The 17,790-nt window shown below is 43.7% G+C and overlaps 1 protein-coding gene across 1 annotated transcript in view; it reads left to right on the top strand.

The window, feature by feature from the left end:
* The window catches only part of PHF6 (PHD finger protein 6), a 33,712-nt gene extending 24,786 nt beyond the window's left edge, over nt 1-8,926 (top strand). Inside the window, exons 8-11 of the mRNA XM_006268196.4 lie at nt 355-459; nt 1,515-1,648; nt 4,326-4,455; nt 4,800-8,926. Coding sequence (XP_006268258.1) covers nt 355-459; nt 1,515-1,648; nt 4,326-4,455 — 369 coding nt within the window. The 3' untranslated portion in view covers nt 4,800-8,926. The remainder of the gene's footprint in view (nt 1-354; nt 460-1,514; nt 1,649-4,325; nt 4,456-4,799) is intronic.
* Nucleotides 8,927-17,790: the final 8,864 nt, after the last annotated feature.

Raw genomic sequence — 17,790 nt, 5'->3', positions numbered from 1 at the left:
GGGCAGGGAGCAAAAAGAACAGATCAGGTAGGGGAAGAGGATTAGAGTGACACTTGGGGAGGGTGCAAGACTAAGTCATGGCTTGCCTGTCAAAAAGGTTGGTCCCCGCTGCTTTACCTGTTGCTTTACTATAATAAATTTCTAAATGCACCAAATGAAACTAAAGCATAGACTGGGTGTTGGAAGGTATATGCAGATTGCCAATATCCTTGGTGTACAGTTTTCTCCTAAGTTTACTGGCAAGGCACCTCTTTCCTGTAGGCAGCTGAGTACAGAACGTCCCCTTCTCTTACCTCTGTCCCTAAATCTTTTTGTGGTTTAACCCGACATTGTTCAAATGTATTTGTTTTATAGTTGTTCTCTTCTGGCACTGTCCAGCTAACAACAACATCAAGGGCAGAGTTTGGAGATTTTGATATTAAAACTGTACTTCAAGAGATCAAGAGAGGGAAAAGAATGGTATGTGTCTTTTGGATTTGTAATCAATACTTTATTGGTTCTATTGAGTATGTGTGAGATCCTGCTTATCCCTTTTGACCACTTTATTCCTATGGTTATTTGTAACATTTACTGTAACGTTTCACTACAGTATACCTGACGAAGGAAGCTTGTTGACCCTTGGAAAAGAAGGGATTGATGGCTTGTTTTCCGAACCAAAAATGCATGTTTTTTGAAAACGTCAAAAAGGCCAAGGAAATAAACTCCTTTAGCAAATGACCGTTAATAGTTTGCTCCCATATACTGTAAAGGGACAGCATGAATGAATCCTTTGCTTATCTTTCATGAATTCCTCTTTAAAAACTGCTTGTTTTTTTGGGCCCCCAGTCTTCAGCTTTGAGGAAGAGCTGTCTGCAGGGCTTCCTACATCCAGGGTTGCTAATCACCTGGGCACCTGCAGGGCCTGTCTTCTCCCAGGCCTTTGGGCCACAATAATCTGAAGTGTGGAGAGACTGTGTTGATGTGTCTGGTTGGAGAAAATACTGTGGCCTGTGTTGGCACATGCTTGTTTTTGGAGGGGTTCAGCACTTCATGGTGGCATGTTAGTATGACTGAAATTGTTAAAACCCCAGAGCGGGAGACAGGTTCTCAGGGACGTTTTATGATTACACCAAAAAACAATTTCTTGCTAGATCGTTACCTAAAATTATTATATCATTTCTAGTATTGCAAAAAGCCTGAGCTTCAGCTTCAGGAGCAACAAAATATAGTCTAGAACCACATTGATGTATTCAGTCCTGTAGTAACTTGTTAATCTAGCAGATGGATAAACTATACTCTTATTCCTATTTTAATTACTTCCATATTATGTTTCTGGTGTATTACAAATTTAATTAAGTTTGTACCCCAAGGGTAATATACCAAGTAAATTGCTGCTCTCATTGGGCTAGGGTTAAAATTTGGCACTTCATGATGACATGTTAGTTGAATGGTAAGGGATAAGTTGAATGCTAAATGACTAGATATGGAAGGGATTAAGAGCATAACTTTGAGTGTTGCCTTCTTCATTTCAACAGAAATGCACGCTTTGCAGCCAACCTGGTGCCACCATTGGGTGTGAAATTAAAGCCTGTATCAAGACTTACCATTACCACTGTGGAGTAGAAGACAAAGCAAAGTATATTGAGAATATGTCACGAGGAATTTACAAGTAAGAATTTATGCAGTTGTTAAGCCTGTATAAAGTAATTTTTTTCCTCTTCGGTGTATTTAATTTTAAAAGTCACTTTTCTTTTGAAACAGAATACCAAGTATGCAGTAAGGGTGATTTCTGTGTCATTCAGCTGCACTGGAAGCATTAAGCAACAAAGAAATGTACTTGTCCTGTCTTTGCCAGTATTCAAACAAAGACCAAGTTTTTATATTCTAAAGACAAAACCAAGGGTGTGCATGTCTTCCCACATCTTTGGTTGTTGAACGATTGCTCAGAAATGTGGATGAGGTGACTAGTACAATTCAGTAGTCTAGTTTACTAAAAGCTTGTAAAAGGCCAGTTTTAAGTGCCTTAGCAAAATTAACTAACCCAAGTTCTTTTGTAAATAATCCTGAATCATAAAATGTCAAAAATAAATTTCCCTGCATGGAGCAGCGCAAAAAATGTTTCTTTACTCTCTGCACTTCAGCTTCCACTTCCGCTTGCATCATCCTAGCCAAATAAATGAGAAGAACTGGATGGGTGCTGCAGGCAACACTCCCCAAATTAGATGAAGGGCTTGTGGTCAGACTGTTTTCAGAGAGTTTCTAGCACTTAGGAAGCAGCCGAACCGCACCAGGGATCCTGTGGTGTCATAGAAATTAAGGTCAGAGGGACTGTTAAAGTCATCTGGTCTGACTTTCTGCATGTTACAGGCTACCAGGATTCACCCAAGTCCTTTACATTAAACCCCAAAACTAGAGGTCCAACTGTTCCAGTCCATAGAAACTAAACTGTGTGCCAGAGAGCGAGCAGAACTGACCAAGGTGTCTTGATTGCCCAAAGTCAGTGGCAGAGAGCTGATTAGCAGTCCCTAGCCTATAGAGGAAGGCTATCCTTCTCCAGCCCGTATCAGGTAAGTATGGCCTTGAGCATGTGAGCAGAGCACACCAGCCAGCCACCTGAGAGGACTCTGGGCCCCTTTGAAGAAGCACTGCCCCTTCATCAGCCAGGATCAGCTGACCCCACAGCTTATGGCATTGGAGAGGATTGATGTTCAGCCCACCAGACTCATGCTTTTCTTCTGATTTGTTTTACCAAATCAAGATGAGGATAAATGTATATGCAAAAGTGAAAATAGTTCCTTTTTTCTGTGAAAAACTGTTCACTGTGTTACTAAATAGGAAAATACTGTTTCAGTGAACATACTCCAAAATAACTTCTATACGTAGACAAAATATTTTAGTGACTCCTTTAACTTCACTCAGAATGTCTGCATCGCTGCAAACAAATGTGGGGTTTTTATAGGAAAGTATACAAAGATGTATTTCCTCCTGATTGAGCTGAAATTCAGATGACTGAAGTAAATTTTTACTGTGTTATGTTTTTTGGGGGATAACTGACCTATCTACTTTGTTATTTCTTTACCCTTCTAAACTGCTCCCTATCTCCTTTTCCAGCTGCTTCCGCCTTTTATTAATACGACCCTGCTGCTGTTGAAGCCGATGCTAGTGTTGCACCTTGGTCTAGCCGCAAGGGGGTGCTCTCCGAGCATGTAGCAGTGATCCCCAAGCACTGGGATGGATCAGTTTCAGTATTTTACTAACTGCACTAGCTTGTGCAAGCTGCACTCAAGCCTTACTTTTCTTTGCTTATTTCAGTGCTATTTAATGGTTTTAAACTGATTAATCAGCTAAAAATCATGAAAATAGTTCCCCTGTAGCATACACATTGCAAAACTCTTGAGAACCCATGTTCCCGCTGGGATTGCAGTTGTTTCCAATTTATTTTTATATAAACAGAATTGCTGCTCCATTCTGTCATTAAGCTCCATCATATCATGGAGGAAATACACCATGTAACTTGAATTTAGAAAGTACTAGCCGTATTCACTCTCTTAGAAGAGCAGTGCTGTACGTAATGCACTTATTTTAATCAGCTCAACAGTTCTTGCAGCATTTTTTAATCAAAAGTAAAAATCAGTTCATTTTGGCAGTTTCTAATTATTTGGGGATTAGACCAGTTTGCACGGTACAGTTATAGGATACCGAGTAATGAAAATGCTGCCTTATCTGTAGTGGTGCAGGCTCATTTCTGTAATAGATAATGCTTGCTCTTACAATTTTTTTTTGTAAGTAGAATCCATGAATACTAATCATACTGCTACATCGAACCCTTCGTGTTCAAGTTGTGAGCGTCTGCGCAGCCATTTCAGTTGGGTGGGGCTAGTCATGTCGGTCTAGTATACGTAGATCCTTCTCAGTCCAGAGTGACTGGGTTTGGAAATTGCTTCTGAAGGAGATCTGCATTTTTTCTCTGGTCTTTAGCACATAATGCAGTGCCTGTTCAGGCACATGGAGCTATGACAGTTTGGCAGGCTTCTACCCAAGAGATGTTCAACGTCTCTTTATTATCTTCTGCCAGTTGGGAGCTGTTGCCTCTCTTCTTTCTGAATTATCTTGTACTTGTCCTTACACCAGGTCTTTTGGTCTCTGGCTAATGATTCAAGCAAGGTAGCTGATAATTATGTCTGTTGCAGATGTTGTCTGATGCCTTGTATAATTAATTATCCAGTAAAGTTCTAAAATGTGCATCTTCAGCAGTGGTGGAACCCCAGCGTGTTCTAAAAGTACTCCCATAAAGTAACTTGTCCTGTTTACTAGTAACTCCCCCACTGTTTCTTTTATTATGTTAGACTCTATTGTAAAAACCACAGTGGAAATGATGAAAGAGATGAAGAAGATGAAGAAAGAGAGAGCAAAAGCCGTGGGAAAGCAGGCACTGGCCATAGTGACATTCCTCAACAACAGCTCAATGGAAACTAGGTATGGAAGTTGGTCCTGACAGATCTGTTACTGAGACTGAGACACTCAACGTACATTTGGCATACTTTATTGCAGTAAAACATTTAAATCTAGCATATATAAATAAGTGCTTTTTATTTGTATGCCGTAGAAGAGTGGGGGAACATTTTTATTTGGGGGAGAGGGTTTTGTTTTTGATTTTCTTTTTATTTTATTTTTTTATCCAGCCAGCTTTGTAAAAATATAGGAACGGAAGCCCTGACTTTTGTCACTAACTGTAGATGTAATATCAGTTCTGTTAGTTGCTCTTCTCTTTGTTCTGTGTGATTTTAAATTTACTGTTGTTTTCATCATTTTTTAAACAGGTTCAAGGGACAGAGTTAGAGAACTGGGAATGAATAAGACATCCATAACTACTAATTCTTTTAAATTGTTTTTCTAAGATCAGAAAAGGGTTAGTAACTTTTTACTGCCCAAATCTGCTAGAAATTTCATTGAACTGCCTGAAACGTTCATGTTTGTGAGCCTTCAATAAGTGGCAGAGTTTTACATGTCAATATTATGTAGTTTGTAGTCTGCAGTGTCTGGAAAAAATTGAAACACTATATAAATGAGATGTAATATGTACAGTGTCAAAAGTTAAGGCAGACATTGAAATGAAGTAAGATCTATATTTCTGGACTGAATAAAAATCTAAGATTTGGAATGTGTAAGTTGTTTAGTGGATTCATGCACCAGAGAAGGTCTTAGCAAGTTCAGTTCACAACATGGACACGTCCGTGTTGGCCAGAAGCTGGTAACTTGTGCATTTCACGTTTTCTTCGTAAACCAAGTATGGAGGCTGTCTGTGGGGAAAAGCTGCTCTCTGTTTTGCTTGCAAAGCACATAGTAGAAAAAGAAGTCGGTGTACACAGAAGCACGCTTGAACCTTGCAGTTTGTTCCTGCTGTGATTGCTCATATGGCCTGGCATTCCTCGCTGGCAATTTTCTTGAGCAGGTGTTGGTTATGAGCTGTGAGCTGCAGCACTCATGCCAAAGCGCTGTAGCTTGTTCCCCAACGATCCACCTCTTCTGCTTCCCTAGTATACCAAGAACCTTTCACTGAGTGTGAGTGAAGCCTTTATTATACTCGTTTTTGGACACTGCAACCCAACCTCTTTACATTTCGAAGAGTTACTCTTTTTAACTCGTTATGGAATTTAGCCACCATATCTGACATCCATACCTCAGATGTTCTGTGTTGTGTGGAACATTTCATGTTTTGTCCAAAATACATATACAGGCTGCCCCCGTGCTGTAAGAAGAATGAGAATATGATCTTTCCCATAGATCAATATTTATTTTGAATCTTGTGACCACTATATGAGGAAACTCTGCTTAAGATTCTTAAGATTTGTAGAATTTGGTTAATTTTGTCATGGAGTGACACATGCTAGAGCTTGATGTTCCATTTGAGAATAATCCAGATTAGGTTCGATCAGACCTAGCAGCTCAGTTCCTTAACTTTTGTCATTAAACTGGCATTTTTTAATTGCTAGTAATTTCTTCCATTGGTCTGTTAAAGCACATTAGCAGATTTATTTGAAATAAAACCAAAAATTTAATCTAACGTGCAAGTCTTTTTAACACTACCATGCCACCTCATTGTTTAGATAGGGTTCTGACTGTTTCTAGAAACCCAGTAAAACCTCAAGATTTGAAGTAAAGCTGCAAGCAAAATACACTGAGAATTTGGCTAGAAACTGCAAAGGTTCATCTGCAGTTGACATTACAAAAGCAGTTCATTTGTAACATAAATTTCCGTAGCATTTTTACTTGTGTTTTTAAGATTTAGCGTGTCGTTGTCTCTTCACATTTCCTTAATGTCTCAAGGGACTCAATTGTTGTATATGAGAGTTTCTAACATGTTACTGTGTTGGGACTCCCTCCATTTTGTTTGTTTTCTTGGGGAATAATGCAGTTTTAGTAGGAAAATTGCAGTGTACAGGAAAGATTCAGTTACTGCTCTAATGATGCCATTGACCATTTTTATTTTGTATTTGTAACTTTCAGAATTAAAAGTGTGACTTGAATTGCAATGACAGATCGGTTGATGAAATTGTTTCCCAAGATGTTTGTTTTGCTAGACGATGAACATTTTTCAACCACACAGAACAGTTTCAGAATGCAAAATAACGTGTCTCTAGATCGGTTCTACATTGTGTGCCTCAGACATGGCCCTTCCATGAATAAAGGCACTTTTCATTGTTTGCAACTACTGTATTTTTGATTAATGAAGGATGACAGGTACCTGGGGTAGATATGCCAATATAATCTTTCCATTTTTTTGCCTCAGTTCTATTTCATATTGTATCAGCTGTTGGATTTTATAATCTAATAATCCATTTGATGTGAAATCATTCCCTTCCATGCCACTAGTAACCATAACAGCACTTTACCTTTGAGTAGCAGAAGAGCAAGTGGCTGGTGACCTGTTATCTCACTGTGTTGAGATGGGCTGGCTAACCCCTCATTCATTCAAATTCATGGTAACTGAAAGTCAGAAGTAATTTTTCTTCTTTTTGTTACAAGCCTCAAAATCATGTAGTCATTTACTTCATCTTGTCATGTATGCTGGGTAAAAGTGCCTTACGATGTAAAAATTGTATTTATATGTTCCCAAGTAGCATCACCTGCTGGGGAGTAAATCTGTGATGGTGTTAATATTTAGAAGAAATGTACCTCAGCAGTGTATTTACTGTACATCTCCTATGTCCTTAACTGTAGTTTTAATAAGCATGAAAATGTATGATAGGTATACAACATTTGCATCATTTTTTAAAGACAAAATACTGCCATTGCTGTCTTTTTATGCGTATTTTAGCTTGGAATTTTGGACGGTCTGTCTTTTTTTGTAAAGCAATGTAATCTTCGCGAGCATATATTGAAGATTCTTCTGGAGCATTTACTGCCTTCCCGGAAATGTTAGGAGTGCTTTATAGGTGAAATGAAAGTGCTTTATAGGTGAAATAGATCTGTTTAAATTAACTAGTTAAATTAATATCAATTTGTTCCTACTTTTTTTGTGGGGGGGGGGTTGATTTTTGTTCTGTTTTTTTAATAGGGACCTTTTTGCTTTCATCTCACAATTGGAAAACAGTCCTAAAGTTAAGAAACTTGTCTTCTGAAAATGATTGACGTGAACTGAGTTTTACGGCTTTTGGGACCATTTCTTCTTTACAAGAGCAGTACGTGCTGTTAGAGACTCCTCCAATTGTGAAAACTACCCCCCCCCACCCCCAACCTCCCCTGACAAAAGCCGCAGAGTAGTTTCACAGGAAACTGCCCTTTCAAAAGATCTATCCCACTGCTGGCAGGGCTCCTCTTTCCCACAGAATTCATAAAGTAATGCGGGTGGGAAGAGCCCTAGAAAGCTCTTGGACAAATTACCCAAGACTCTGGTTCATGCTAACATACTGGCACAGGTTCCACTTGGTGACCAGTCACCGCAGGAGGCTCAACTCTGGTTCGAGGAGACTGAAATGGTCCAGCCCAGTATCAGTGTATGTGGTACTGGCTGGAAGGGGGCTGTGGCAGGGTGGTTAAAGGGTCTGCTTATTCAGCAGGTACATGCCAACCGGAGATGCTGTGCTCATGGCCCTGCTAGAAACTCCACTTGCCAAGCTTCAGAAGGCAGCCACGGATGCACCACGCACACTCCACAAGATAAAAATCCTGCCCCCCCACCCCCCCCTCGAGGTACAAAGAGCCATGTTGCTATGTCGGGGGAGGGGGGGTCCAAGCGCAACTCCATGCATTATACAGAATTTATCCCCTGGGTTCACTTATTTGTTGACAGAAGACATGGTGAGACTACAGGCTGGGGCTTGCTGCTTATTGCTGCTCTGTGTGGAAAGGAGTACCTTCCTGGTGAGCTGGGGAAGAGGGGGATGATGATCCCCTTGAAATGCCACCCTTGGTACTTAATAATTGCCAAGGAGATTTGCATGGCAAACCAGTATTCTGGTTGAATTAACCCTCCTTATCATCACCGTGAGGTTTAACTCATAAGAAGGCTGGAAGTATGTCACAGCCAGTCCTTCCATGTCGCTATCAGCAGATCCCACTGTATTAATGATGGAGGTTAAAAACCAGAGCACAGCTCTTGATCATATATATATATATACTTGTTGAAGCAGTTTCTGTGTATGCATATGTACGCACACTCGTTAGCCAGCGGTGACATCTCAACCCTAAAGGATCCTGGACGACTGTTGCTTGTTGAAAAGCGCTCAGATCAGGCCCACATGTTTGGCTTTTGCTCTCGGCATACATTTACACTAGATGTAAAGACAAGGAATGTATCAAGAGGGTAAACACATTCCTATCGACTCTGTTATGTATATTTTGTTCCTGTTATATTGGCTTTACTTCCAAAGTTGTAGTTTGCAGTATTAGTTTCTTTTTGTTGGTATCCTTGCATCTATATTCAATAAATGAGTTACGAATTTCATGTTTGCCTATCTGTCCTTCTTATGAAAGCATCATGTTAAAGCTGGATGCCATTGCATGTCATGTGAATGCATAACTACAGCGTATCTTGTTGACAATTGATTGTTTCATAGTGAGGGGATTAGACAGCTGTTAACCATAATTTAGTTGCACTGAAGAAACTATCAGCTAATCAAGTGTAGGAGGAAGTGCACATTTGAGCTGTAGGAAGAAGTGCAAAATAAAGTAGTCATGGGAGGAGGGTGGGGGACATTTCTGAAATGTCTGGGTTTGTTAAGCTGTATACTTCCCTGGAGGTAAGAGGACTACACCTTTTAATGTTCTTCTAGGTCATACTTCAGGCAAGCCCCACAGGAATGTGCTTTGCTAGTTGCATTGGTGTAAGTTTTTTCCTAAAATAAACTTAATTTATTTTGTCCTAACTCCTAAATAAATATGCAGTGAAAAAAATCCAAATGAAAAGAAAAAAGTCTGAACTGTAAAGAACTAACTGGGATAACTCCCGTGGACATCAATGAAAGTCGAACCTATAGCTCCCACAGACTTGAAGGTTGGCCCCCAAAAATCCCTGCACCGTAATTCAGTTTGATTGATACTGCAGCTGGCTTTGATGCTTGTGAAACAACCTACTGCTTGTGTATGTGTCCATGGGGCATGTGCATCCCAGGCACTTGAGCTCTTGTGGTCCACAGTACTGGTATGCAGTTCAGCGTCCAAGACCCTTGTTTCACAGAAGATACCTGAGGCTTTAGACAGGCAGTTCTTCCTGACCATAGGATACTGCCATTCAGCTTGTCAGCAGCACCAGTGGTCTTCCCACAGTGTCTCCAGGGAGATGCATCTTAGCTCAGGAAACGAGACCAGTCAGTATACCTGTACTGAGCTGATAGGCTTGTTCCTAGGCAGTCTCAACAAGCAGTAATCAACTGACTTGGTACAACAGACTTCAACTTTTCACCATCCTGTGCCCAAAAGTAAACTAAGAAAAGCCAGTGCTGGCTACACCTCAAAGGGTGAGTTGATTGGATTGGATTATTGCTGTCCTGGGTTTGGACTCCAGGATGGCAGTAGCCTTTCAGTTCCAAGCAAGTTTTCAAGCCATGGTCTCTTTGACTTCTCAGATGCATTTCCTGCTGTCCATACACTATGCAGGTTTTACCTTTGCAGTGCAAAATGCTGGATGAAGTCTGTGTATCAGTGAAGCAGGCCTTGCAGGGGTACACTGGTGTGCCCTACAGTTCCAGCAGCCATCAAACTCAGAGAAGGACCCTTGTCTCCACCACCGTCAAAAAGGGTGACACCAGATGGGATCAGACTGAGCAAGGGGGTCCACTGATACGCACCTGGAGACAAACTGAAGAGACTCTTCATGTAAAAGCTCTCGGAGTTAAAGGCCATATGCCAAGCAGGTGTAACTCTCCTCTCAGTTCTGATGCTTCCTCTTTTCCTGGGTGACCTTTTGGGAGTCTTGCTCCAGGGGAGGACAGTGTGAGCAGCTTCTTTCAGATGCATTTCTCAACCTCTGGCCTTCAGGTCTAATAACGCTTGCCCTCTAATTCCATTAATCCCAAGACTATTTAGGCAGGATTCAACCAGGATAGTTTGGATGGCTCCACCTAAAGCCATCTCTTCATTCAGTCCTCCAGTCCAGTCATCCTTCTAACCAGATGCGATCTCAGGGGCAGGCTCGTGGTGTCTCACCGCACGAACAGTGAGTAATGGTAGTTTGAGGTAGCTGACTCAATTCAGGAAGTGCCTTGCACAAAGAGCGCCTTTGCACAAATTCCCGGTGCAACCACGTAGAGTAGCTAGTGAATGGTGATTTTCCCCCCCTCCCCTGCATGTACTGTGCAGATGCTTCCCTATGTAGCCCCATGGGAGAACCATTTTCTTCATTTAAAAACTCAACATTTTATGGACCCTGTGAGGATCCAGGTGGCAGAAGATATCTCCATTCCCTGGGCCATACACTGGTATCACCACCAGTCGAAAAGGTACCCCCTTCCCCCTGCCTGTAAATATTGTATGGACAAGGCTAATGTACCCACCCTTTGAATCAGCAGCTCAGTGTTCCTCTCTGTTCAGCCTTTCTGTGCTATAGCAGTAGCATCTGCCCCAGATTAGGAGAGATGGAAGCTTTCTGCATAGCCCTGTCAAATGCTTTGTTCACAAAGACGGCATGAACCTAAGGCCTCATCTGAAATCTTTGCCAATGACAGTCTGACCTCTGCCTACTAGTGTTTTCACCTAAACCCACATTTGAATATAGGTAAAGTTTGCTTTGCACCCTCCAGCTCAGAGTCCCTGGAGCATGCCCTTTCTGCCTAACTTAAAGGGATATGGTGAAAGATCAGGCCATGTTGACACTGGGCTTCTCTAGGAGGATTTCCACTTAAGCTGTATTGTGAAACAGTTGACTTGGATGCTCCCATGAGAGCAACGGCTCATTTCGTGCAAGTGGCTTCTGTAGCTTCTTTAAGACCTGTTTCAGTATTAGAGAGGATGTAGGGCAGCTTCTTGGGGTTTGGCTTCATACAGGACCCCAACGCTACTCCATAACACGAGCATCAAGACCTGGATGTATTTTAGAAGGGCTGCCTTGCAACCCATTTTTAAGCAGACTCTAGCACCCCTTTCCTGTGGCCTGCATCACTGCTTGCAAGTTGCCAACAGTGGAATATATATGGGGCCTTCAGAGAGAGAGAAACATCTATTTCCAGTAACTCTGGCTCTTTTGTGATGGATGGTCCTTGGCTAGTTCATGACTCACCCTCCTTTCCCCATTGCCAGGGAATTGCATAACCCTGCTGTTTTGTGCTGGTGAAAGAACTGAAGGGTGTTGAGGGTCACATTGCCCTTCATGCTCTCAACTGGAAGAAACTATTTGGGGCATAGATGCAGCCCTAGAGGATACCACCAGCTAAGGGATCTGAATTCAAATGCACTGGCTGCTGACCCAACCACAGAGGCATATTGTGGACCATACCCCTCTCATACCTCACAAAGTAAACTGTTTCTGGAGCCAGCAGCTAAAAATAGGCTGATACTGTCCAAATAACTTTACTCTTCGCTTCCTTTTGGAGTGCAGCCCTGGAGCTGAGCTATAACTTCAGGCTAAGGTAGCTCCAAGTAACAAGCTGCTTGGACTGAATGGAGGCAGTGATGCTTTTGTGCTTTCTGCCTGCTGCTGTGCCCTACCAGCGTCGGCCGTTGCCAGAGTGCAAATAGCTCATTCAGGATTTAAGCTGGCGCTTGGACTAGAAACATAGCAACAACTGGAATGTGTCGTGAGCTCAGAAATCTGTGGCATCCTATGCAAGGAGCAGCCCCTATGTTTAAAGCAGAAATCCCTCGGAGACTTGTCCCGTAGATTAACTACTACAGATGGATCACGTTGAATAAACAAAGATGGTTGGCAGCCTGCTCAGGCAGAGATTTCAAACTTTCAACCTTCCTAGTAGCTAAATACAGTCAAGTGCTAATGCACAATATGAACAGCTCCTCACAGGAGATCCTCCTAAATAGAACAGGCCCAGATGCTGAGGATTTCATCAGGGGGTAGGGTAGTCTGTTGTGATGGCTTGTCCTGTCCTGACCTTCTCTAAGGTTTTGTTTGATTTTTTGCTTAAAGAATGTGACTGCCTTGTTTAGGAGGAAATTCTTCAACTAGAAATCGCATCGCTCCCTCTGTATATTTTAACTGTAAAAATTAATGTTCACATTTAAATTTATTGGGCATGTTTATCTTGTTCTCTTTGATAGCATTTGTTCATAGTTTAGACCTGCCGAGCTTCACCTTATCTGTGTTATTGATTCTAGTAAAAATATTTGCTCAGTATTTCCAACAACACCTAAGTGATCCCAAGACTTTATCATCCTCGGAACATAGTAAACGTTTCATGATAGATCTAATATTTTCAGTCAGTGCTGGAGTTTGGGGTTTTTTCAGTTCTTTAATGAGTAACTTAACTTTCTATGCACAGAAATTATATCATATCTATCAGAGAGCAGGTGGGATCTCCATCCTTGGAGGTTTTGAAGACCTGACTAGACAAAGCCCTGGCTGGGATGATGTAGCTGGGGCTGGTCCTGCTTGGAGCAGGGGGTTGAATTAGATGTGACCTCCTGAGATCCCTTCCAGCCCTTAACGACCTTGCCAGTATGGAGAGACAGTGAGTGGATGGGGAAGGCCAGCAGGAACATGGGGGTATGGAAGGGGGTTTCCTCTGCAGCCCCCTTTTGGCTGTACCCCAAGCCCCTGGGCCTCTCCAATGCAGTGCACATCTCTTCTGCCTTCATTTCTGCATGAGGAAGAAGCTAGGAGGGGGCTGCACTGCAAAATGATGACTACGTGCTCCCCACCCCTTGGATGGTCACTCTCCAGGAGGTGCAGGCTGGGCCTTTAACCCTGGTTGCTCTTCCTGCACTTGCATGTGGTGATGCTGATACTTCATCTACCGAGGACTTGCAGCAAATTTACCAGTTCATTTCACAGGCTGTTTTGAACAGCTGTGAGGTGTTGGGCAGGCAGGGCAGGTGCTACTAGCCTTTGTAAGCTGGTGCTGGACCTGTCTGAGGTGGGAGGAGTCGATAACTTGGCTATTTTTAATATCTGCTGGCGCAGCCCAGAGGAGAGATGTTGGCTATGTTTTTCTCTTGCCTCCAAACTACTTCAGCCAGATATTTAGAGCCCAACACAGTGCTCCAGCAATGTTTGTCTCTCCCGTGTTATTCCCAGAGAAGAGCTGCTCTGTTACATCCTTTTCATTGCAGCATATTTTGCAATGAAACAGGGCACATGAAAGAGCCCCCATGTCTGCAGGCCTGTGGAAGCTCTTCTGCTGCTCCCCGGATGCTACTGAGGAGCAGACGGGCACCAGGATGGAGGACATGGAATTTGGAGCCTCTCTGTTTTTTGCCAAGAGATGCATCTTGTACTGGTTCATTTTTGCTGCACACACAGGACTAAATATTCAGAGCCTCACGGCTGATCACAGGCAAGCTCTCCATGCCTCTGTCACCTACATGTGTTTGTTGTCAGCAGCTAAAGGTGGCCCAGCAGCACATGGGCTGCCTGGGTGGGGAATGCTGAATGCAGGAAGTGAGACATCTCACATGGCCCTGGAGGGAGCCAGCTCAGGCTTTGCTTTCTATTCTCAAGTGTCAGTTTGCACATCCACGTGGGGCTCGCTGGCCCTCCCACTCCCATCTCGGCAAGGCTTCCATACAGATTTGCAGCCACGAGCTCGTGCTGCAGCAGCCTCAGCCCAGAGTTGTTTCTCATTAACCCAGCTCCTGCCGCCACCTCTTTCAGCTGCACAACAGGGATAAGCAAGGAGTGACCCAAACAGGCCTGGCCCTTGGCCGAGGCACTGCATGGCCCTGCCGGCTGCTGGAGTGGAGTCCAGTGGGAAGTCCAGGCTTACTGTTGCCCAAGAGAACAGCACATTTCCCGCAAGTGAATCAGGTTTCCACTTAAGTCTCAGGGCTTGTTCAGACAAACGTGGTGCCCTGCAGGCAAGCCCTTCCGATTCAGGGCACACCTCTATCTGCACATAGCTCTGCCTTGCCCGCCGATGCCGGTTCCTTCAGCTGGGAAGTGAGCCTGGAACAGGCCCAGACTGTGAGGCCCCTGGGGAAGAGCTCTACCCAGTGTAGATCCACCCGCCAACAGCAGGCCCAGAGTTGTAACCATCCTCCCCGTCAGGTGTGTGGGGCCCTGTGACGTAGGTAGCCTAGCTGGGTGTGTGCTCCAGGCTTGGCAGCATACGGTTACACCAGTGTCTGTCGGCTCATGTTGATGCTACACGCGTGTCATGAGGATGTCCCTCAGCTGTGTCAGGAACCTGTTTTCTTCCCTTTAATTCCTGTTTTCACCTCTGCTGCCTAGTTGAGCCACAGCATTAAATAAATCCCTTCCAGGCACTGGCTGCGTCTGCTTTAGTGGATGCACACAGCACCTAGCACCATCCTTTCCGTACTGCACAGTAGTGAGCCTGATCCCATGCTCTTTCATCCTGAATTCAGAATGAGGCCCAGAAAGTGACTTCTTGGTGCAAGTGCATTAGAGTACACTCCAGTAAGTCCACAAAGAACGTGTCTAGCTATATATGCAGCTTTCTCACCATTGTATCTAACCATCCCCTAGACATAAAGCCATTTTGCTTCTCAGTGCACCTGTGAGGCAGGGATGTTTCCTAGTTCAGAGAGTTTCCTAGGATCAGGGTTGAGGCAAAAGCTTACACCTCACAAAAGGTCAGAGCTGCACTGCTAGGCATTGCACTTGGCTCTCCCAGGTCCAGGAGCTGCACCTCCATGGCAAGGCCTTCCCACAGTCCTTGGCTAAGTCTAGGCTCATGAGGGCATGTATATTAGGGTGTGTGCGTGTGTGCGCCCCCCCCTTAATAACTTCATGTTTTGGTCAGCAGCATATTCACTGCTTTGTGAGTTGTTCCTTAGCTACTGGTTTTCCTCTTGAGTACAAAGGTTGGTATCCATCTCAGGACCTATATCCTCCACTGCTCACCACTACCACTCTCTCCTTAATAAGGAATATGCTGCCAGACTTCTGACCAAAGTGAGCTGCACTCCCCTCCACCATTGCTGTGTTGCAACACTCATCTTTTCTCCTCCTCTTTCAGATGTGCAAACATGCAGGAAAAAATAGAGATTTCTAGGATTGCTAATCTTTATCACATCAGTCAGCAACAATAGAAATAGAAATGGAAATTTGGGTGAGGCCTGAATGATAGTGGATGGGCTGTGATCAAAAATCAACTATCATAAATCATCTGTATTGCAAGTGACTTCAAACAGTTTCACCCTCCCTACACATTAGATGTGGCCTCTCTACAGTCCCCCTTCGGAGGTGTGTGTTAAAAAATAAGATGCCCTGGTCTCAGATTTGGGTGGGTCTGGTTGCCTGTGTAGAGGGTGATTACACCCTGGTCAGCAACAGTGGATGGAATACATATGATATTAGACAAGTCCCCAGCCACAAAATGTGTTTTTTAGATATTTTTTAAACATATTCAATGTTAAAATTCAATGTTTCTCAGAGCTATGGGTCTCTCAGACTTACAAGCAAGCTTCAGCAGGACAGTGTACTGGCTTCCAGGTATCTCTGAATCTGTGTGCATCTCCCAATCTGAAATGCTCAGTGATTTCCACACTAAAGCTCTAAAAATCCTCAGCTCAGCAACTTCCTGTAATGTCAGCAAATCTGTCTGCTGTTGTAAATCTGCCTTCTCCTCCCTATTCGTGTGCCAGCAGGACCAGAAACTCTTGGGATCTGGAAATCTGCTGTTTGGCAGGAAGAACAAAGAAATTACTCACCCAGAAGGGCAACAGTGGACTAAAACTTTAGTGCTTCTATTCACTCGGGAGAAATGTCACATGAACTGGCAGCAAGTGCCACATGCGGTGACAAAGGCTGGATTTGACGTTATTTGTTAATAAGCATTGCTAATATCAGCTATTAATAAGAAAGCTTCATCAGTACACATAGCAAGCAGCACCTGAATCCCCTACCCACTGTCCAGCGCAGTCAGGCATTTGAGGAGCCGGTCAGAGCTTCTCTTTCCCCTCTTCCATATCGATCTGGTCTTTCTGCTGAGCGTGAACTAGAGGAATTGAGGGTGAGGTTGTGCCCAGGCTCATAAGTATGTGTAAGGAAGGAAGAATATAAATGCAGAGCCGGGCACAGTCTCAGTTCTAGATGCAAACCCTGCTCTGTGCTACTGCTAACCTCCCAAGGGCCATACTCCTGCCCTGCTCCCTCACGATTTGTTATAGCTGCCCCTTACAGAAGAGGAAGAGAGGCAATGTTGCACCCTTTCCAAGGATGGTACAGCTGCTCTTCCCTGCCTCTGCGTGAAGCACTGCCCTGTGTGTCTAGACAGGGGCACTTAATTTAAAAAATAGCACTTCTGTTGGCCCAAGGGGTTGCAGCTCTTCATGCAGGCAGACTCTGGCTGTAACAGTGGACCGCTCTCAGCACAGAGGTCACGTAAGGTAAAGAGCAACCTTATCTTCTGTGAGATGAAAGGGGTTGGATACAATGGTTGTGAACAGTGAGAACTGCCCAGTGCACGATTCACGTAAATGGGTTAAATGCAAAACCATTACCCACCCCAACCTGCCCCTTCTGGAAAACTTGGGCTAGCTCACACCATTGTCAACACAACAATCAGACAAAACGGCTTTATGGCTGTAAGGTTTTGTCTGTACGGGGACATGGGACATTACCTGTATAATGGCACCAATATAGTGCCAGCAATATAGCTTCCCCAATGGAGGCTGTTAGTCTAGAAGAAGCATGCTTTTTGATTTAGCGTATAACACTTGGGGGAATGAAATGAGCCATGCTTGCAAAAGCAGTTCTGCTGATATAACTGTGTACGCCAGGGGCTCTTGCCACCACCACAGCTCTGTCACTTACAATTCACACCTGACTGCAGCCCTGACTGACTCCTTCTCAAAGGGAAAGGAGCAGGGCCAGGGCCACCAACCTGCTCAGAATAACAACGTGACATCTGATGCATGACCCTTTTGCTGCACCTTCTGCTTGGAACTGGACAGGATGTTTGCGAGTGACCCTACCACTGGTCCTATCACAACAGCGGTGCTTTTCTTTCTACTGGGAAGGTGCTGAGCATAGACAATTATCCCAGTTACCCCTATCCCTTTCACTGGGATAACCTGCAGAGCCCCTCAAGTTCTTAATCTAAGAGCTGTGCACAAACATTAATTAAAATGTCCCATTATAAGGACGTTTCTACCACTTAAATATTAAGTATGACATGGTGGAGCAACGCTGTGTGTTTTACGGATACAGGAGCCTCCCCTTCAACAAAACTGTGTTCC

The sequence above is a fragment of the Alligator mississippiensis genome, chromosome 8 (genome assembly GCF_030867095.1).
Source record: "Alligator mississippiensis isolate rAllMis1 chromosome 8, rAllMis1, whole genome shotgun sequence".
In the NCBI taxonomy this organism is placed as follows: domain Eukaryota; kingdom Metazoa; phylum Chordata; order Crocodylia; family Alligatoridae; genus Alligator; species Alligator mississippiensis.
Note: the sequence above shows the minus strand (reverse complement) of the source record. Positions and strands in the feature narration are given on the sequence as shown.